Source organism: Balaenoptera ricei, chromosome 1, assembly GCF_028023285.1.
Source record: "Balaenoptera ricei isolate mBalRic1 chromosome 1, mBalRic1.hap2, whole genome shotgun sequence".
Classification (NCBI taxonomy): domain Eukaryota; kingdom Metazoa; phylum Chordata; class Mammalia; order Artiodactyla; family Balaenopteridae; genus Balaenoptera; species Balaenoptera ricei.
This window is the reverse complement of record NC_082639.1, coordinates 36,491,904-36,512,384: the sequence shown is the minus strand read 5'-3', so window position 1 is coordinate 36,512,384 and position 20,481 is coordinate 36,491,904. Positions and strand designations below refer to the sequence as shown.

The following is a 20,481-nucleotide window of genomic DNA, read 5'->3' as shown; positions in this document are numbered from 1 at the left end:
GAGTGTCTCTGGCTGGGATCCCAGGAGGAAGATGCTTATTCTGGGCCAGCACCAAACCAGGGCTATTGAGGTTATGGAGTTTTCTCCATGGTGGCGCTGGTTGAGGGAGAGATTGTTCTTCAGAAGGCTTCCTCCTGCTGACCCCAGGCCAGCTCTGGAGCAGGACGCTCAGAGGATTCTGAGTCTCACCCAGGAAGCTACTTTCTGCTGTTTCAGCGTACTTTGGGGGTGAAGAGGGGGAGATTCCTGGCACTGGCCTAGATAGGAAGTCTCCGGCAGGACAAGGAGACCAGACCGGGCTCTACTCTTTCCCATTAGCCCTGAGTTGGTTATAGAGCTGAAGAGCTAGTTCTTGTCCTAAGCAAGGCCCTGAGCAGATGGCCAGTTAGATGTTTGCCTGACACATTTGTTCTAAGCAGGGCTCAGTCTGCATTCCTCTAGACCTTCAATAGCCAGGAGGGCTGGCTGATTGGGGCTTGTCTTGGTGGTCCCTCCAACCCTTTATCCATTCAAACAGGAAGGGAAGGAAAAGGACAGGCCTGATTCCAAAAGCATCACTTTCCTGGACAGGCTCGTAGCAGAAGCTGCTCACTAAATATCTGCTGCATGAGTGAATGGCCTCGGCCCTAAGCTTCCAAGAGGCAGTAAGTGCTTCTCATGGTGAAGCCCTGGTCTTGCTGGGCATTGCCTCCTGACAGTCCTGTCCTGTCCTGTCCTGCTCTCTTTTCCAGGACCACTGTGCAGGAATTGGGGCGTTGGGGAGCCCCCTAGCAGGTGGGGCACTTACCTTGGGGATTTAAGGCCAGTGAACTGGAGCGAGATTAGCTGACTTAGGGACCTCCAGGTTTGCCTTACCTCTTTTCTTATGTAAAGTTTGCCTTATTTTCTTTAGGTGACCCTGGGGAAGGGATGCATGTGTGCGTGCATGTGTGTGTGTGTCGTGCAAGGGTTTGGGCTAGAGTGACTGGGGAGACAAACCATTCAGCAGTGGCAGGTCCAGAATTTAGCTGCTGGGGAGACCCTCGGGCTGAGGAGGATTCTCTGGTGTGCAGACTGTGAAGAGGGTCTGCAGAGTCCGGTACTGAGGAGCGGCCCTGATGCCCCAGGAGATAGGGCTGCTGTAGCCGTGGACCTAGATGGGATCCTGGGCCCTGTTCCAGCACTGCTTCAGCATGGGCCAGGCCTCCAGAATCTCTGCGGTTCCAGGGAGCCCAGGATTACCATGGGGTCTCCATTACCTGCTGGGCACCCAAGGCCCTTCACAGTCTGGCCTAACCTAGTTCCCCAGCCTCAGTTCCTGCCCTTCCTTTCAATCACAGCGGACTCCAGTCACATTATTTCTTACTCACATTTTAATCAAGAAGACACTGTGCTGGGTTAGGGATTAAGACGGTGAATGAGACAGCTAAGAGTCCCTGCCTTTGTGATGCTGATAGTCTGGTGGGGAAGGCAGACATTAAACAGACAATTGCTAATCAGATACAAAATGTCTGTGCCTAAGCCTCTGCCTCTGCCTGGAGTGTCCTTTCCTGCGTTCCATGCTGTCAAGCAAACTCTTAGTTTTGTCATCAAGCCCTTAGTTCAGTCATCTTTATGAAGCCTTTCTGACTCCTTTCCCTGTAAAAGTTAGGGCTAGCCTCTGCCTCTTCTTGGTCTGATGGCATCCTGGGTACTTCTGCATTGCTGCCTCTATTATATTGTATTAAGATGATCTGTCTTTCTCCCCTTCCCAGCCTACTGTCTATTTTTAGGTAGGCACTTAATACATTATCACATATAATTCTCAAAACAACCCTGTAAGGTTAGTCATCCTACCTCGTTTTATAGATGACGGAAACTGAAGTTCAGAGGGGTTATATGACTTTTAAATGACTTCCCATCAGTGACACAGCCAGGATATGGAAGAGCCAAGGTTAGAACCCAGATGTGTCTGACTTTCAATCCCACGTTTCTAACGACTACGCAATATAGCCTTTAAAAATAATCCTCCTGTGTGAGCGGAGCAACAGTGTAATCTGCTGCACGCTTGCCCCATGCCTGGGATCTTCTGAAAAACAGGCAATGCTTCATGAATTCTTTATGATAATTTTCTCGGTATATACTGATTTTAGTATTTGTACTTCCAGTGTGAGGCAAATAATAAAATGGATCAAAGGGATGAAGGGGAAGAAAGACTTAAAGTGTGTTTTGGAGTAGTTTCTTTCCCTGTCTAGGAACTGAGCTCAGCCTTCAAAAGATTCCGCTGAATTCGAATCCCCAACCAGGAGAGGAGAAATACAAAGTCTGGGGCCAGTTTATGAGCTTCTAGCGACTGGAGCAGGCAGTGCTATCCCAGTTGTCAAGGTGGGCCTACAGCCCGGCAGAGGAGCCTCTTCTGCTAGACTCATGGTGAAAATTAACTTCACCTTCATTTGGGGAATAACCAAATTAATAAATTTGGTTAGTAGACATTTGGTGGGAGGGTGGAATGAAGAAATGAGCGAATGAACGTGTGGATTGGAGTTCCCTGCATGGGGCCTCCTCCCAGCCTGTTCTCGTGGCCCAGGACAGCCTGTGTCTGTGCTAGGCTGTGCCTTTGTCTGAGGACCAGAGGTACGTGGACTGACCTCCTGGGATCTGTCCTTATCCTGTCCAGGGTGGGCTGCCAGGCACTGGGGGAGTGGAGGGGCTCCCTGCCCCCCACCACTTGGGCTGTGGGATCTGCCTGCAGGGATTGTCCTGCAAGGGCCTCCAAAGTTCTGAGCCAAGACTGAGAGCCCAGAGTGGAGGGATAAGATTACAGTTTTCTCCTGCTCTGATTACAAGCAGCTTATCTGCGTTTCACTGTGTGGCTCTTCACAGACTCAGAAAAAAAAAAGGAAAATCTCATCTGTTCTTGTTGTGTACTTTTCAGAGGGTCGATGAGTGGATGGCGAAGGAAGGCCTCTTAGATCCAAACGTCAAGTCAATTTTTGTCACCTGTGGAGACTGGGACTTAAAAGTCATGTGAGTATGAGCAGGACTCCTTTGCTGGCAGGGCTTGGAATCTGCGGGACCAGGTTTTGCTTTTCTCAGGCTCAAATGTCCAAGCCTCAGGGCACCTGGGTCAGGGAGTCCCTGGATTTTGGGGTCAGTAGGGCAAGATGAGGGCTGGGACCCCTGCCTTCTGCCTCTAGAACCAGGAGTGGACAAGCCAAGTACCCTACTAGTACTGCTGTTGCCTTCTTGCTTTTGCCAGGGCAGCCCTTCCTGTTGTGGAGCTACATGTTATTGCCCTGAAAAGAAGGAGGTAAAAGAGGGTCTTAAATTTTTTTCTAAACCAAATACATAGTATTTACTGTTCCAAATGCTTTGGAAATAGTAACTCATTTACTAACCCTAGGGATTCTTGTTATTCTTATTTTATAGCTGAAGACCTTAAGGCACAGAGAGGTTAAGTAACTTGCCCAAGAACACACAGAGCCAGAATTCAGACCCAGGCAACCTGGCTCCAGGGTCCATTCTCTTAACCATTATACTAGGCTAGGCTCTTATCTGGGATACGAGGCCCTGACGGTCCCACGGAGAGCCCAGTGTGGGGATGAGAGAGGGATGCTTCTAGGAAGCTGCCCAGGTCGCCAGCCTCCTCTTTCCTCCTTTGTCGTCACTGCTTTTTCTCCTTTGTCTCCTGATCCTGTCCCAGTTATGGAAGACAGAACTGGTTCCTTTGCTGGGTTGACACTTCTGCCTCTTGGCTATCCTCCTGGATACCTGGCTTCAGAGAGCCCCCAGGGAACTAAAGCGGGGTGGAGGTGGTGGGGCACTGTTTGCTGAGGATTGATAGAATCGATACCTCTGTGTTCTTTGTGACTGAAGGTGGCAGCAAGCACTCTGTGTGTGTGTGTGTGTGTGTGTGTGTGTGAGCTTTTGAACATAGGGTAGGGTATTGGCCGGGGTGGGGAGTCGTGGCTCTAGAGTGACATTTCCTACAAATTCAGGCATTACTTTCTCACCAAGATCCTTTTTATGCCTTTTGGATGCTGGGCATTGAGGTGAAGTTCTGCACGCAGGTGGCTGTCCAGCCTGCTCTTGGACCCAACCCTCTAGGTGAGGCGGGAGGAAGGGCAGGCCTGGATCACATAAGCGCCTGTGCACCTGTCTCCCTCAGCACCTAGGTCGTGTGCACGCTGACTGCACACCACACGCTCCGGAGCTCCCGTTGTCGCTCGTTGTCAGGGAAATTACAGTGGCTGGGCCTGGAGGCAGAGCTGAGTCCGGGGAGGGTTCCGCGGAGAAGGTGAGGAGGAGGAAGGCTGTTGCTCTGTTACGGCATCCTGGGCAGCTTTGAGCGCTCGAAGTGGGAAGGGGCTTAACGAGGAGCTCCAGCACAGGAGAAGCTATCTGGGGTGGGGCGGGATTCAGGCTGACACCCAGAGTTCTGGGGCTCTTGTGGCCCAGACCAGAGGCCCAGTTTCTCCAGGTAGCCTTCTGAGACTCCCACTCTCCCAGTGGCTTTCTCTCTTTGGTGTGTTCATGTCCCAAACACCCAGTTTCAGCATCTTCTGTGATAGCTGTGAGTGGTGTGTACTTATATGTGTATATGAAAGCTTTCCTGTGCGTGATGTTGGGGACCGTCGGGTTGGTTTCTGCATGAGAAGGAGAGGAGATGCTGTCTTCCTTGGGTCTGGCCTGCGCTGGCCTGCAGCACCAGTTCAGGCCTTGGCACGGTAGGCCCTGGACAGATTTTGGTGACTCAGGAGGCTGCTTTGCATCTTCACGAGAACTGGTGTAATCAAGAAGAGGGATAGGGTTGGGGAATCAAATCACACATAAAAGGAAATCAGATGTTAATGAGCACATACTATATTTCACTCAGTCCTCCTAACTGCCTTCTCGGGTAGGAGGTGGTGTCTCCCTTTTATAGATGAAAAAAACAAAGCACAATTAAAAACCGAGGCTCAAATTGGCAGACTCAGAGGTAGGCAGAATTGAATTCTTAAGGCCACATAGCTTCCAAAAGAGATGATTCCTGCGGACTTTGGTGGCTGGTTTGGGTCTGGCTTGGGAAGACCAGCGAAGCTGTGAAAGCCAGTGAGCAGGGAGGTGGCAGGTGGCGGGTGGCTGGGGGAGGAGAGCTCTGTGTCTGCCTTTTAGAAGCAGGACCCCACATAACTGCTGGGAAGGCTCTTAATTAAATGTGTAACAAAATAAAAACAGCCAGAGAGGAAATCTAAGTAGTGCTGCGTGACAGCGCACAGCTTTTCCATGTTCCTGGAGCCTCTCGTCAGATGGCTGTCGTCGGAACCATCACCTTCTCACACGCCTGGTAAAGCCTGCTGATGAGCCTGACAAGGGTGGTGTTAAACTGACACCCACAACTTGTTAGTATGTGGCTCACTTCTTATTTTGACATCCATTTTCAGATTTAACTAAGTCTAAGGAACTTGGCAAATATTTTCATTTCCCACTCTAGTCTCTCAGAGCCATGGTTCCCTCTCATTGCTGTCCTTCCTCTCTCTCCCAGCCCCCCTCTCCCTCCAACCAACTTCACACCACTTATGTTGGAAAGGGCCTGATTAGTGAGGCACTGAGAAACGGGGACTGAAGTGGCAGCGGAAATCCCACTGGAGAAAAGAAATCTGCTCCCATCCTGACAAAATCATTTTGTGTCCATCTTTGGTCAGTCTGAATGCGTTGACACTCAGTTTTACATGGGCTTTGATGCTATCATCACAGATCCTGCTATGGTGGGTTTTAATTTAGGGGGTGCAGATTTAATTTTCCTTCTAAACCTGTTTAAGAAACGACACTCGTGGTTTTGGCTCTTGGTCAGCTTGCCTTTCCTACCTGACCTACCTTTCCTTTGCCTTACCTGGTATTTCTTGAAGCTCCTTGTAGAGTTTAGTGTTTTCACCAATTTTCTCTCTTTTCCACTTACCCAGGCTCTCTGTATTGTCTCTGTAAAGGGCTTCTACCTTCGGCATGGTGGGAGGATAGGGCGGATGCGGAGTGAGGAGTGACACTGGCACAGGTGCTGCCCTTGAGGAACTCAGCTTTTCACCTGTAGCTTGGAGACCTGTGTTTACCAGCTGAATAGCACAGGTAGCTGAGAAGCTAGACCAAAGGCTTTTCCAGTGACCTGTGGGTCTGAGATCAGGAGGACGGGGGTGTGGGCTGGGAGTGGGGGACAAGGAAGAGCTGATATGAGGTTGGACCTGGTCCTTGGTGCCGTCTGGGAAGAGGCCCTTTGGAGGAGAGGGGCAGGATCATCAGACACCGCTGTGGGGAAGCAGGGCCCAGGGGTCTGCTCAAGGTCTGCTGAGAGGGTCCTCCTCCCCCTCCCCCTCAGCTTTGGAATAGCGAGTTTTCCTGCCATTGGAGGTCGACTGTGAATGCGGGGCTGGCATTTGACTTGAGTGTTTTCCTTGCTTTCCTTGTGAGGTGTGCATACCACACCCCTCTGTTGGTGAAAGTCTGGCGATCAAGAGATACTTGCTCAACACTTAACATTATTTTGTGTGAGACCATCTGAACTAATTTTGCAACAAAAAACTCAGCCACCTGGGTAGAAAGCTTTCTGAAAAAAGAATGATAATTTATAAGAGTGCCAACTGGGGGAAAGCACTTAATACTATGCTGTCCAGCCAAAGGAAATGAGATCTATTCCAATTACTTCAGTACTCTGACATGAAGTTTTTTGTGTTATTTTGTTCTTTATTCATCATGAAGAAGACCAATCAGGAGGCAGGTGGAAGCATCTGTGTAAAAGTCACACCTGAATTCACACTCTTTTTTTTTTTTTCAGATGACTGAACCCTTTCCAGACTACATAGGTCTCCCTTCTTGTTGTTTCAAGTACAAACAAACATGATGTCTCTGATTGAAAAAAAAAGACACTTGCTCATATTACCCTACTCACTGCTTGATTTGGGGGCATGCACTCAATGGGGACTACTGAGGGTCATGCAGCCAAGACTGTGGAAGAGCAGAGACTGCTGTCACCTGGGGTGAAATCCCATGGCGGTGGAAGCACCCACCTGGGGAGCATTGTGGGGCAGGGACTGTCTCGTGGGGCATGTAGATGAAGGCTGAAATGCTGAGCCGGTGACATGCTTGATGGGGGTCAGACTGGGCCCTCTTGGCATCATTCAGCAGAGCTGACCACTTCATCCTTCTTGAAGCACTCTTCATTTCTACTTATGTCTCCTGTTTCTCTGACTTTTCCTTCACAGTCCTTTTGGCAGATTCTTCTTTCCTTTTTTCTTAAATTTGGTGTTTCTTAAATATTGGTATTTCTTCGACCTCTCTCCTAGCTGTCTTTTCTTTTTATCCGACACACTCACACTTACCAGGGTGATCTAATCTATTCCCCAGCTTCAGTTATTCTCTGTATGCTGTCTTCTCATCTTTTCCTCCATCTGAGAAGTGGGAACTGACATGGCAGCAGTGATCCCACTGGAGAAAAGGAATCGGCTCCATCTGCCATCTGAACTCCAAGCCTTCATATCCAGCTCCTATTCTTTCTCTTACCTAGATATACACAGACCCCTTAAAGCTCAGGTGTTACTTTTCTCCCAACACCTTGTCCTCCAGCATTCTCTTAAATAATGACTGACTGGTACCATCTACTCAGTAGTTATGTCAGAAACCTGAGAATCACCCTTGGTTCCTCCCTTTAGCCATAACAAATTAATTGCCAAATCCTATTGATCCTTTGTCCCAGAGGTTTCTCAGTCTTTGCCTTCTTTCCAAACCCACTACCACTGCCCTAGTTCAGGTCACCATATTCTTCTTGGATTCCTATGAAAGTGTTCTTTCTCACTGGTCTCTCTGACTGTCTTGCTTCTTCTGTTCCTTTCTCCTGATTGTAGCAGATTACATCACACCCGCTTAGCAGCCTTCAAGGCTTCCCCTTGCCCTCCAGGCAAAGTCACACTGTTTATTGGAGCTTTCAAGGCTCTTGTTTATTACTCTAGCCTCATCTCTTGATGCTGTCTATGTATTCAGTCCCCACCCCAGCCAGATGCTCTAACTGGCCAATTCCTAAGGATCCCTTCTAACGTCTTTCTCCAGGTGGCTTCCTGTGTGTTCTTGGAGCACATGTGCTTATTGATACGTGAAAGTGTGCTGTAGCTGCCTCAGCTTGTCTGTCTCTTTCCCTAGATTGTGGGCACCAGTACAACCCTAGGACAATGCTTGACATGTAGTAGTTGTTCAATAAATGTGTGTTGAATAAATGACAACTAAGTTATGGAGTGGGCCTGTGGAATACCCTGCTCAGGAAGAATGGCAGAGGGTCATAGTGGGTAGGTTCAGGGAGAATGGAATGGAAGAGGAAACCTCGGGCCCTCCTGCACCAGCCTGAGTGTGAGGGGTTAGAGGACCGTTCTGCTAGTGCCAAGAAGCTCCTGGGTTGCCCCTGCCAGCACTGGGTGTTGGGCCCTCCACGGTGGGTACTGGGTGAGATGGCGTAGGGGGGCCTGGGCGAGGGAGGAGGAGTTTGGTCCTAGGCGCAGTGTGAAGGGCTTTCTCTGAGGCATTTGTGCCCCCAGGACTGAGGGCTGGGACTGCTCTGGAAAAGTTACATCAGGTAATAAAGATAGCCAGCACTTATTGAGCACTTACTACATCCCAGGAGTCCTGCTGTGCTATTTATACATTAATCTCATTTAACCCTTACTACAATCCAATGAAAAACATTATTTTTGTAACTTTTTTTTTTAACAAATGAGGAAACTGGGGCCCAGAGAGATAAGTAATTTGTCGAGGGCACACAACCAATTTGTGGCAGGGATTTGAATTCTAGAAGCCATGCGTTTGACCGCTCTGCCATCTGACGGTCTGCTTCTATCTTCCTTCACGGCCCATGGCTTTGTGGTTGGTGGGAACGCCCTTCCTCCTCTCCTTTGTTCGCAACTGAATGGCAGAGCCTCGGGATGTTCTCTGACACCCTCGGCTTCTGGTACCTGGTCTGGTGTTGGCGGAGGTCTGGACTCTTATGATCATTTTGCTATGGGGACGTGGTTGGCCAGGAGGTGTGGTGGGGGATGACTTGGGGCTGTCTGAGAACCTCTTTGCTGAGCTACAGATGAATGAATCCTCAGATCTGTTTTAAGGAAACCACTGCCAATATCACTTTGGACACCTCTATCCTGTAGTATGTTTGGAAGCACGTGGGGCATCTCGTCGTGTCTTTAAGCTCATGAAAACGTGTCTCTTGTCCATGGGTTTGCCAGTTGGTCTCAGCACTGAGCTGTATCACCTTTGATTAGCAGCCTGCTGGGGGAAGGGGCTTGAGTAAGAACTCCCTGGCAGTCCTGACTTGTCTCATTTCCTGATACTTTTATCTGTCACTGCAAGCGCTTGGGCTCCCCTCCTGAACTAATTAAGTTTGCATGTGTTTAGACACATTGCCAAATAGGGCTTAGCAAAGCAGAACTGAGCTACATCTCTTTCTGAGTAGGGAAGGAAGGGTACATGAATGCTCCACCACGAGGACCGGGAGAAGTGTGGGTGACATGGAGCCGGTGTGTACAGATGATAAGCATTCTGCCCTGGCCTCCTTGGGACACAGCAGGCCTTCAAAGCAACCTTCTGACTAGCTGGCAGCAGCAGGTGAGGGCCCACCCTCCAGCTCTCTTAGTGAATTGGCGTCCTAAGAGGGCTGAGGATGGAAAGAGGGCAGGCTCTGAGTAGGATTCTTCTCCTAAGCACAAGCAAAACTGAACATCAAGTTTAGTGGGATTTGCAGGGGGAGTTTGTAGGCCTGTGTGCCGTTTGCTGCCGGCCTGAACCTACCCAGCTCCATGGCCTAAAATCACTTGTGTGGCTAGCGGAGTGCAGGGTGGCCTTCTTTCCAGGTCTGTGAGAAGTACATTGGAAACGTGGACCACTGAAGGCCGCACTTTCCTTTTTGCCTTGAAGACCCCAGACCACCCTGCACAGTCTGATGATCCCTGTGAAGTGGCGCCAGGGGGAGGGAAGGAGAGTCATATTGCACAGGATCTCCCCACCCTGGATGTAGGGTTCAGCCTAATGGGTCACCACGGTGAGGTGATGGCCGCCAGCATGTTTCCGTGTCAGACCGATGCCTGCCTTTTACCTAGCGCTGGGTAGCCTGAGGTCTGAGATGTCCCGTGGCATCCTGCCCACACAGCAGCAGACACGGGGCCTTACCATGTTGTGGAGTCCTCCTCTGAGGTAGGGAGTGAGGGTATTTCCTACAGAAAGCAGGAGAAACAGCCGACTGCCATGGTCAGGGCCTCGGTCCCATAGCTGTGAGGCCAATGGGTCAGCTTCCTGGCCATGAAGAGGTTCTCAGTGGATGAGATCAGCTCAGAGTCAGGGTAGGCTCCCAGTGCACACAAAGTGTGTGCGGACGGGGTGGGGAGAGGGTTCTGGAGGTTGTATAGGAATTCTGGGCCTTTGAGCTGCAGCCTAAGCCCAGAGAGAACGAGAACCAGACCTTCTGCCCTCCCTTCGGCTTCCCTAGAGCCCTCTCGTCAGCAGAGGTACATGGGGTTAGCCCCAAGAAGGCAGCTTGCGTTGATGGGGTCATGTTTCAGCTGCAGCTAATCCAAGTCACTCGATATAAATCTCTCCCTGCTGCCTCTCCCCTCCCTCCCATCCCCAACCCACAGACAGGGAAATGAGTCCTGGCCCTCGCCCTGAATACATCATGGCAGGCCTGCCTCTAATGAGAGAGGGCCATTCATTGTGGGGTGAAGCTCCCTGCAGAGCCTGGGATGCCATTAATTAAAGGAGAGCCACCTGAAGCCAGTGGTGCGGCGCAGCCTGCCACGCTCAGATGGAGCGGTGGTGGGGTAGCCTCGTTAGCCTGACAGCTCCTTGGGCCCCGAGTTCCTGGGCGCGGAGGAGCGAGGGGTGCCCCGCCTCCACCTGAGGGCTCACGGCCTCTGGGGCCAGCCTCGTCGCAGATGCAGGAGGGCCCCTTCCTGCACCTGTCCTGGGGCCTGGACCTGGCAGGAAAGGGGCGCCTGATGGCAGGCTTGGCTGGGGATTATCCATTTCCTTTGGGCAGGCCTCAGGGCAGGAGCAGGCTTCTTTGGAGCCCGAGCAGGCTCCTGGCTCCCGGCTCCCGGTCTGCGCTCCCTTCCCGCTCTTCTGCATGTGGTCCTGGAGCTGCAGGTCAGTGGGTGGCACAGCCTGAGGCCTTCCTTCAAAGCCTGAGTCCACGGAAGCTGGTGTGCCCTGGAAGGACCTTGGGCCTGCAGGGGCACTCGGGGAGAGAGAAGTCCTGTCGTCGGGTCTGCGAGCACGGCCCGTCACAGGCAGACAGAGCCTCTGGTGTTCCACTTTCTGGGCATTTCTAGGCTGAAGGGTGGGGCCCCAGTGGCAGCCTCATCTCCTCACCCCCTGGAAGGTGTCAGAGGGTCTAAAGCGCTTTAGTGATTATAGGAATCCCTGGAATGGAAGTTTTGCTCAGTTAAAACCCTGATAAAAGATGGAGATGTTTATGTAGTGACTGACCAGGCGTTGAGATGTTTATGGTGGTGGCAGCCTCCTGCTTTGGCCTGCTGCGGAGCTGCTGACTAGATGGCTCTTTACTGCTTAATTGGTCCTGAGGTGAGTGTTGCCGCCTGGTTTCTGGTCCCCGGTCTGACAGGTGGAGTGCCCCTTGACCATCCATGAGGCTCTTACTGCCTCTTCCTTGCTGGCAGGAGGGGCTGTAGGCACTCGGACCTTGACCATCGCCCAGAGTTGGGGTAGCTCAGCCAGTCTCCGACTGGCTTGTCAGGAAGACAGATTGGTTTTATGTTTGTGGCTCTTCTGGGCAGTGTCTGGAAGTCTGGTTCTACGCTGCATGGGAGAATCTGACAGGCTGCTTCAGAGAGCCTCAGAACCAGCAGGGCACGGCTTGACCAGGGGCACCAGCTCTGCTTCCCTGGAGCTCATGTGGTCTGGAGTAGAGGCCGCATGCGGCCTCCCGCCAGCTCATGATGTCCTCCTCCTAAGACTCAGGCTGCACTGCTTTGTGTTTTGAACATTTTTGGACCTTCCCAGGCCTTGGCCATTTGTTTGGGCTTCTCTTTCCTCTGGAGGGTTTGTGTCCTGAACTCCAGGGAGAAAGAGCCACTGTTGATGCTGGAAAATATTTTCCTTTGGGTGAGATATTTTTGTGTTTTTTTTTTTTAACATTCTTTGTGTGACTTTTGAGACCCAGCTTTTTTAAAAAAAATTTATCTTTTTAGAAATGGAGGTATGAAATAGGTACAGTAGGGTGCATACAGTATACAAACGAGAAATGGACAGCTCAATATATTGTTATACAAGTATACACCTGTGTAGTCACCACCCAGATCAAGACGAAGAACCTTTTCCGTCATCCCAGAAAGTTCCCTTGTGCCCTTTCCCAGTCAGTAATGCCCTCCTTCTGCCAGGTAACCACTACTCTGACTTCTGCTACTTTTGGATCATTTGCCTCTTACTGACTTTCGTATAAATGGAATCAAACGAGATGTACTCTTGTGAGTCGGACTTCCTTTGCTCAACATAGCATATGAGAGATTCATCCGTGTTGTTGTATGTATCGGTAGTTCAGCCTTTTTATTGCTGGGTAGGACTCCACTGTATTACTGTACTGCAGTTTATCTGTTCCCTTTCTGTTGGACTACATACCTTCTTTAGTCTTTCAGTTTATGTTTGTCGAATAAGTATGTGAATGTTCAATCTGATACGAGCATCTCCCTAGACCTATCAGCTTGTCCTAATTTCCCTCATCCTTTAAAATCTAATTCCAGTCCTTCAGACATGTGGTCTTCCCTGTCTCTTGTGGAATCTGCACTGGCCTCCCTCTTTTCTAAACCCCTGTGATAGAGAGAGACTGACCCCAGGCCTGTGGAAGTGGCCTTTGAGCCCTAGTGACCCATTTTATTTATTCTTTCAGCAGATGTTTATTGAATGCCCGTTATATGTTTTACACTGTTCCAGGTATTGAGGATTTAGCAGTGAACAAAGAGATAAAACTTCCAAAATATCCTGTCTTCATGGGGTTTACATTTCAGTGCATGCAGCCAGCCCTGCCCTCTGTCTTTTGGACCCTGATACCAGAAGAATCTTAGTCTTGCCTAGGCTCCTCTGTCTCCTGGGATTTTGTAGGAGCTTGGTGGCAGTGGCTCTTGCCACCTTGACAGGGCCTCTCCAGGGCTTTCGTGGGCTTTCGTCTCCCTTCTCTGCTGCTGCTGCTTGGCAGTGAAAGGGTTTTTCAAGATTGGTGCTTTCTTCCACTATCCAGGAGTCTGATTCCCTCTGTGAGAGGAGAGAATTAATCTCCAACTTTCCATGCCTGTAAGGTGAGTGACCTCTGTTTTGTCAGCGCTTGCCAATCTGTCCTCTAATTCCCAGCCAGGGTAATGGAGACATTACTTTGTGCTAAAGCAAACCACCAGCTCTCCTAGTGCGGATTCTGTCCTGATCCAGGCAGCTCAGAGAGGATCTCCTCGCAGGTGCTCAGGCACCTGGGGGCTACAGAGGTGTTGGTACCTGAGCAGCTTTGGTCTTGAACGGTGATTGGCAGATTCAAGGAGGGAAGATGCCCTGCCATCGTATACTCCCTAACCACCATCCATGCCAGTGGGGCGGCTGCTTCTGAAATAGGTTTCTATCCTCAGGCTCCTAAGAGCACATGAGAGGCTGTGAACACCCCAGTGAGCAGGAAGGGTCAGGAAACAGGGGTCTTGGAAGGTGAAGGCCAGGGAACTTAAGGCTGCAGCTGGCATAGTGGCCCGTGCCTGAATGATCTGTGGGCTCTGGGGGCTTAGTTCTGTCGCCCTTTGGGAAGGGCACCTGTGAGCGGGTGGGGTAAATTCTCAGTGTCCCTGGCTAATGGGTGACACGCCTCAGACTTGATAGTTCTGTAAAACTGTTTCTTCCAAAGCCTGCAAGGATGTTGATTTGGGGAAGAAAGCCAGCCAGCCCAGAGAATCCCGGGAGCCTGACAGGCCTTTTTCTCTGCGATTCTTTCTTGCAGGCAGCCCGAGGCAGCCTGTCTCTTTGTTAACAGAGTGACAGCAATGTGACACCATGGAAATAATTACTAACAAATCACGGTGCTGACTGCAAACAGCTCTCTGTCTTCAGAGGCATGTCAGGGTGCATTAGAGCAGGGCTGGAGGAGCGGCACGAGGGGGCTGAGGAGCAGCCTGTGCTCAGACGCTCTCCTCTTCTTCCCCCACCCTGACCCCTTGCTGCTCTGTCTGACTTTCCTGCTCGTGGGCTTTCCCCACTAGGTCAGCTAAGGGACCTGCTGGGTAAGTGGCATGTGGCTCTTCCCGCTTCCTCTGGGCAGGTAGCTAGGACTCCTGTCTTTGCTAAGGAACACCTGGGTAGTGGTAAGATCCAGGAGTTTTTCCGTTACAGGACCCCCAAAAGGTGGAAGGATGGTCCATTTTTGATTTACTCGCTGCCAGTTGGGACCAGCTTCGCCTGCTGGTGGTTTTGGGGTGATAGAGAGTATTTGTGCCAGCTGGACCCAGAATCTGGGGGAAGCCTTGCGTTTCAGTGTTGGCTCAGCTCCCTTCCCCGACAGCCCTGGATTCTTCCTCGATTGCCAGAGTCAGTTTTGGGTGAGTCGACTCTGTCCATTCCCTCTTGGTTAGCAGAGTGAGTGCTCTGACTGTCAGGGCTGTAAATAAGGTTCTTGGTGTGTGTGTCTGGAGGCAGCCGGGTTGGGTGGGGAAAGGAGTGGAAGGAGGGGCAGCGCTCCGATGGCTCCCTCGCTTGCCCCCCTCCCCTCTCATACAATATTTATCCAGGGATGGGAGTCAGATGCAGCGACCTCAGGGTCACCCAGTTAAATAGCTTCTGAACCTCCCTGCATTCTAATTGCTGCAGTTGTCCTTTGCTCTGGAGGCTTCTCCTCCCCATTGTCTGCTGAGGCACACACTAATGGCTCCCCTCCCTGGCCCTGCTGGGAGGCATCTGTGGGGTGGGGGTGTGTGGAGGGAGGGAGAGGGCTCATTGCTACCTCCCTTTCCCCGGGGATAAGGGAATCTAGGGCCTATTAACAAGCGGCTTTAGCTAGGAGGAGCACAGTCCCCTGCCCCCCTGCTGCCACCTCCCCAAAGCTGGCTGGAGAAGGAGGCCCAGACGGCAGGTCTGGTTGACGGGCCAAGGGGCTTCCCCCATCTCCAGTCGGATAAGCAGAACTGTGGGACTCGTGACTCCTCTGCAAGGGGACAGACCCTTGAGTACTTGGCTGAGGAGCATCATCCTATGTTCCCATGGTCCCACATTCATGGTTTAGAAACGTCTAGTGAGTGGTATTTCCTGTTGGAATATACTGCATTTTGCTCAGAGATTGGCCAGATGCAAAAGTCTTCTTGGTCCCCCGGAGGTTGATTTAGATGATTGATGATGGTAGCAGGTGTGCTGCATTTGGTGATTTAAGAGTGGCACGTGCCACACGTCTTCACTAGGACCTCCCTGTAAATGTCAGTTACCACCCACTTCAGCTCTTCTCTTCCGAGAAATACCATTGGAAACTGCCATCGAAGGCACTAACCACTGTGTATCCTGGAAGAATATTCCAGCAGGAGCCTGAAGTTAGCCCCTGTTGAGAGTTGCTCGGGGCCCAGTAAGTACTGTGCTGGGGACTGTGGGGACTGCCAGGTGATCAGGGCAGAAGGAGCAGCACGTGCAAAACTAATTGCAAGCTAAGTAATAAGTACAGTAGAGCATGAGAACACTGCAAAGAAGATACAGAACGAATGCCATGAGAACCCAGAGCAGCATAGTAGAGAGACTGAATGGGTAGTATTTTTAGCAGGAAACTTTAAAAAAATAAAATGTTAAAGAAAGCCCAATATTACAAAACATAAAAGCTGAGCTCTTCTGGTTGAAGCTGGGGCAAGGCCCTGCCCATTCTCCCTCCTCCTCCCCCAGTCCACAAAGTAGCCCGACGTCCCTCCTAGAACCCTAGAGCTCCATGGAGCACAGTTTAAAATGCCCACCAGAAGTGTGACTGTGTAGGCTAGGTGTTACACCTCCTGAAGGGGTCAGGGGAGGAGCTGGGATTAGGGCAGAGGAGATCAGCCAGGGGTCAGGGGAACAGCTGTGTCCTGGAAGCAGAGGTCAGACCGCATCCCAGATCCCGAATGCTTGCAGGATGCTCTCCGCAGAGCCTCCAGAGGGCATTGTAGGCCACACAAAGGCAGCCCAGGCAAAGGGTCAAGATGGCCATAGGCCAGGTGGAGACTCTGGTGGGGAATGAATGAGGTATCTTAGAGACCACTCAAACTGCTACGGAGTGCCTGAGCCAAAAAGAGAATAGCTCACCAGCCAAGACACTGACCAGGGTACCCTGGAAACCTCCTGTCACCTGCTCACCCTCCTCCCCGGACCCTCCTCCCTGCTGCCTGCTGGGGCCTCTGCCATTCCGCCTGGGAAAGAGGGCTGGCCGGTCCTGGTGGCCGCTCCAGCACTTTTCGCAGCCACAACAGGTGGGGCACTGTGCCCTTTCCCTGGAAGAATTGCAGCGGGAGGAACTCCGAAGAGGCACTAGTCTTATTGTTTCACCAGAGGCGGGCTGGCGAGATACACAGTATTTGATTTTGTGGCACGGGGGAGGTGCACGTTAGACTGTTCCCCAGGGTGTTTGTGGCTCTTGTGTGCTTTGTGTGGTTATTTCTGTGGGCTCCGTGTGGGAGAAATGGGAGTAGAGATAGGTGGCAGGTGGGCCACAAAGCAGTGGAGCAGGGAGGTGCTCTGTACATATACGGTGCCTTTTGGAGGCTTCAAGCATCTGCTTGCCGATGGGGATTTGAGGTTGGTTTTCTCTGGGAGTACGGGCAGCTTGGCCTACGGGGAGTCCCTCTGCACCCGCTTGTGTTCTGGTTTCTGTTTGGGAACTCTCCAGAGCAGCATGTCTGGGAACACCTCCAGCTGTGCTGCCAGACCCAGACGCAGGTGACGGCCTTTCGTCTGTACCATAGGGAAACCAAGAGGAAATTAAATGTCATTTGCCCCCTGCACAGCAGGTCGCTGCCAGATCAGACATGCTGATCAGAGCTGTGCGGAGAGCACCCGAGGGAAGGCTTGTGCCTGCAGCCATGCCCTCTGGGCTGTGGAGACTCCCGGGTGACGGCCTGGCTCAGGCCCAGGGCTTTCTCTGCCAGGCTGGGTTCACCCTGGCCTGAGGCCCAGCCCTGTGCTACGTGGCAGCTGTGGCCCATGCCAGGCCGGAGGTGCATGTGTACCAGTGGGAGGGGGTGGAGGGGCAGGGCAGGGCCTGGCAATAGAGGACACACAGGAGCCAGTGAGGTGATCAGCCCCTCCTCAGAGAAGCTGTGTGGTATTGTGGAAAGAACAGGACCTTTAGGATTGAAAGAGACCTGGGTTTGAGTCCTGGCTCCACTACCTACTAGTTGTAGGGCCTTGGGAAAGTCACATTACCACTCTCAACCTCCATTTCCTCATCTGTGAAATGGAGAGTATAATAAGCTCTGGCTTCTGACATCTGTTGGGGAAGTAGCTTCCTGTTGGGACTGGTGCCTGAGTTTCCTCACCCCACCTCCCCTAGATCTGGAAAGATGGCCTGGAGCCCCTGGTACCTGGGGCCTCAAGTGTAGTGAGCTGGCTGAAGTTGATGGGAAGTGGGGCGGGGAGTGAGTCTGGCTGGGGCGGTACCGCTGGTACTCTCTCCCAGCGCGAGGCCTTTCCTTCTTGTCCTCCTTGTCCTCTCAACCAAGCATCCCAAGGCTCATCTCATTATGAGATGAGCACGGGTGATAGTGGTCACCCTCTTAATTGGGGGGCTCAGCTGGCTCCCTCCAGCCTCATACTTGCACTCCCCTTCCTGTTTGGGAGGACCTCAGGGCTCGTCCCAACCCCTCCCTTGCCTTGAGTCCTAGTGGCGGGGCGTAGTTCTTGGCTCTGCAGTGACATTTATTAACAGGGCTTTGGGAAGAGATGTTTTAATACTGTGAGTGTTCTCCCTAGAAAACTCCCCACCCCCACCTCACCCCCATCTGAGGCATGGCTGCTGGTGGTGAAATTCATTAGTGTTCCCTGACAGGCAGTGGCGACAGAGGCGCTCGCTGTCTGCTTCCCGCTCCCTCGCTCTCGTGCTCCTGCTTCACGCACACTGATATTTAAAGCTGATGGGCTGCTTATAGACTTCTTGTACCATGACAAGTTTGGGGAGGGGGATGGGGGAGGAAGAGACAGACAAGGAGCCAGCTGTCACGCTGGTATTTCAAACAGTACTCTCTCCTGACCCTTTGCAGGCTCCAGCAAGTGTATCATCTTTCTGAAGCCGGTGGTTGGAATTGTAACCTGCAGCCGTCCCAGAGGATAGGGGCAAGTGTGGGGGCAAAGTGGGCTGAGAAGTCGGCAGTGCGTTCTCCCAAGGCTGTGGGCAGGAGGAGAGTGCAGGGACAGAGAGAGGGAGGGAGGGGGGGAGAGAGAGAGAGAGAGAGAGAGAGAGAGGGAGAGGGAGAGAGAGAGGGAGTGTGTGTGTGTGTGTGTGAGATAGCAAAGGGAATTGAAGCTCAGTCTCTGTAAGTGTTCCTCAGCATTGCCCTCCCATCCCCAGGAATGAGATGACCCTTTTGCTGTACTCTCTCCTGGAGCGATCATTATAGTTCATGCTGTGGTTATCTTCTAGGTAGTCCTGAAGGCTCCCTGAGTATAGGAATCAGGTTTGATTGGCCTCTACTCCTTGAGGGTCCTGGGTCTCAGTGATACCCGTGGTATCAATTCAGGTAGAAAGTTCTCCCACTTTGTGTCTCAGACTGGGGCCTTGGCTTTTGTTCCCTCTTGTTTGCGTGCTGATTTTTTGGATTTGGAGAGTGAGTACCAAGGTGCTTCTCTATCCACAGCTCCTCCCCTCGCCCCCAAGCTTCTTGGAATTCATTTTGGCAACTGTTGAATGGTTCTGGGACCTCCCTACTCTGTCATCCCCAGGAAACTTCTCTAGAATTCTTTTCCTGACCAAGGCACTGTCTTCTCAATGCAGGTGGCCTGGAAGCATCTGCAAAGGCAGGTTTGGTCTCAGCTGACCTCCTTACAGCCAGAATCCCTTCTATAAGTGCTTATTTATAAAATATGTTTCCCTTGGCCGGCTCGTTTAACCTTCACAGAGCAGGGCATGGAGGTGATGTAACTTGCCCAAGGACACATGTTCACTTGACCAGGTTGTCTCTTAGTGCGGCAGAGCCATGTGCCTGGTGGGGCTTCTACTGTGCTCTCCTTCCCCCCACCCCCATCAGGGGCTGTTCTAGCTCCAGGGTCTGCATGGGGGAAGTGATTTGGGAACAGACCTGACTCCTCCACTCCCTGCTCTTTTAGCCTTGTCAGTGCTGTCAGTGCTCCCATTGGCTTCCTCAATTTCAGCACAGCTGTGTCTGTGTATGTGTGTCTGTGGGACAGAGAGGGGTTACTGGCCATCTCCTGGTGGAGGGTGGAGCCAGAATGCCTTTTCTCTCTGTAGATTGAAGTGTATTCTTGAACTGTCCAGGATCATCTTTGATGTGCTCACCTCCTGTAACACCCATTGCCCTCATCCTTCCCCCACACCCTACACACTATCCTGTAGGCTTCTAGTAGGGTTTGCTGGTGCAGGGCAGTGCCTTTCTCTCCCTTCCTGTCCTTGCCAGCCCTGCCCTGGTGGAAAGCACTGAGTGTTCGGCCCGCCGGGGGCAACCAGGCTGTATCTCCTGCCATGGTGCGTCTTGCAGGTGAGATGGAAACTGACTGGCTTTGATAAGTACGAGACTTGAGCATTAATTTTTTATACATCAGCAGTGGCCAAGTGAGTGAATTCAATTATGAGTCTGCCTCTCTCCACCCTCCTCCCCATAGTGTGGTGGTTCAGAGCAGAGACTAAGGAACCTGTTGAAATGAGAAACCCCTATTTCCTTGTTTGACCCCCTCACTAATTCGGGTTAAATTGCTACGTGATTGCAGTGGTGACACATTGTGCCTGCCTGTGTTTGTATAAGAGGATGCAGTGGAGGTGGAAGGACCAATTTGTGCAGAGATAAAAGGTGTCACAGGCAGATAACTAACGTCCCAGCCCCGTGCCTGCTCTCATTGTAGCTCAGTTGGCTCCGTGTAGAAGCCCAGCCTTCCCCTCTTCCTTCCTTCCCTCCCCTTGCTCATATTTTACCTCGATGCCACAGCGTAATGATGCCCTGCGTAGTGGGGGAGGAGATAGGCACCTCTGGCTGACAGCCCTTCCTGATAACCAAATTCCAGCCCATCCATCACCAGCTACTCTCCTCAACTTGAGGAAAAGTGATCGTGAAAGGCGGGCCGTTTATCACCCAGGGTCTGTTTATCTCCTCTGGGTAGGGGAACGGAAATAGGAGAGACAAAGAGCTGCGTCCCCAGCTAAGTGCTGCCTCGGCTGGGGTAGCCTGCCGGAGCTGGATGCAGAATCACGTCATGCTGACTGGGGAGGCTCTGACTAGTAGGACTCCCAGACTGGGACCCAGGGGAAGGGGACCTTTCCTGAGGCTCAGCCCTGGGAGTTGGAGACAAGCCTAGGAGATGTGGTGGTTC

The 20,481-nt window shown here is 51.8% G+C and overlaps 1 protein-coding gene across 10 annotated transcripts in view; it reads left to right on the top strand.

Annotated features, from left to right (window-relative positions):
- Positions 1-20,481, top strand: part of ERI3 (ERI1 exoribonuclease family member 3) — a 130,925-nt gene that overhangs the window by 43,527 nt on the left and 66,917 nt on the right. For all 10 annotated transcript variants that reach the window (XM_059921174.1, XM_059921135.1, XM_059921125.1 and 7 more), the window contains one exon: positions 2,894-2,985. In XM_059921174.1, the coding sequence (XP_059777157.1) occupies positions 2,894-2,985 (92 nt within the window). The remainder of the gene's footprint in view (positions 1-2,893; positions 2,986-20,481) is intronic.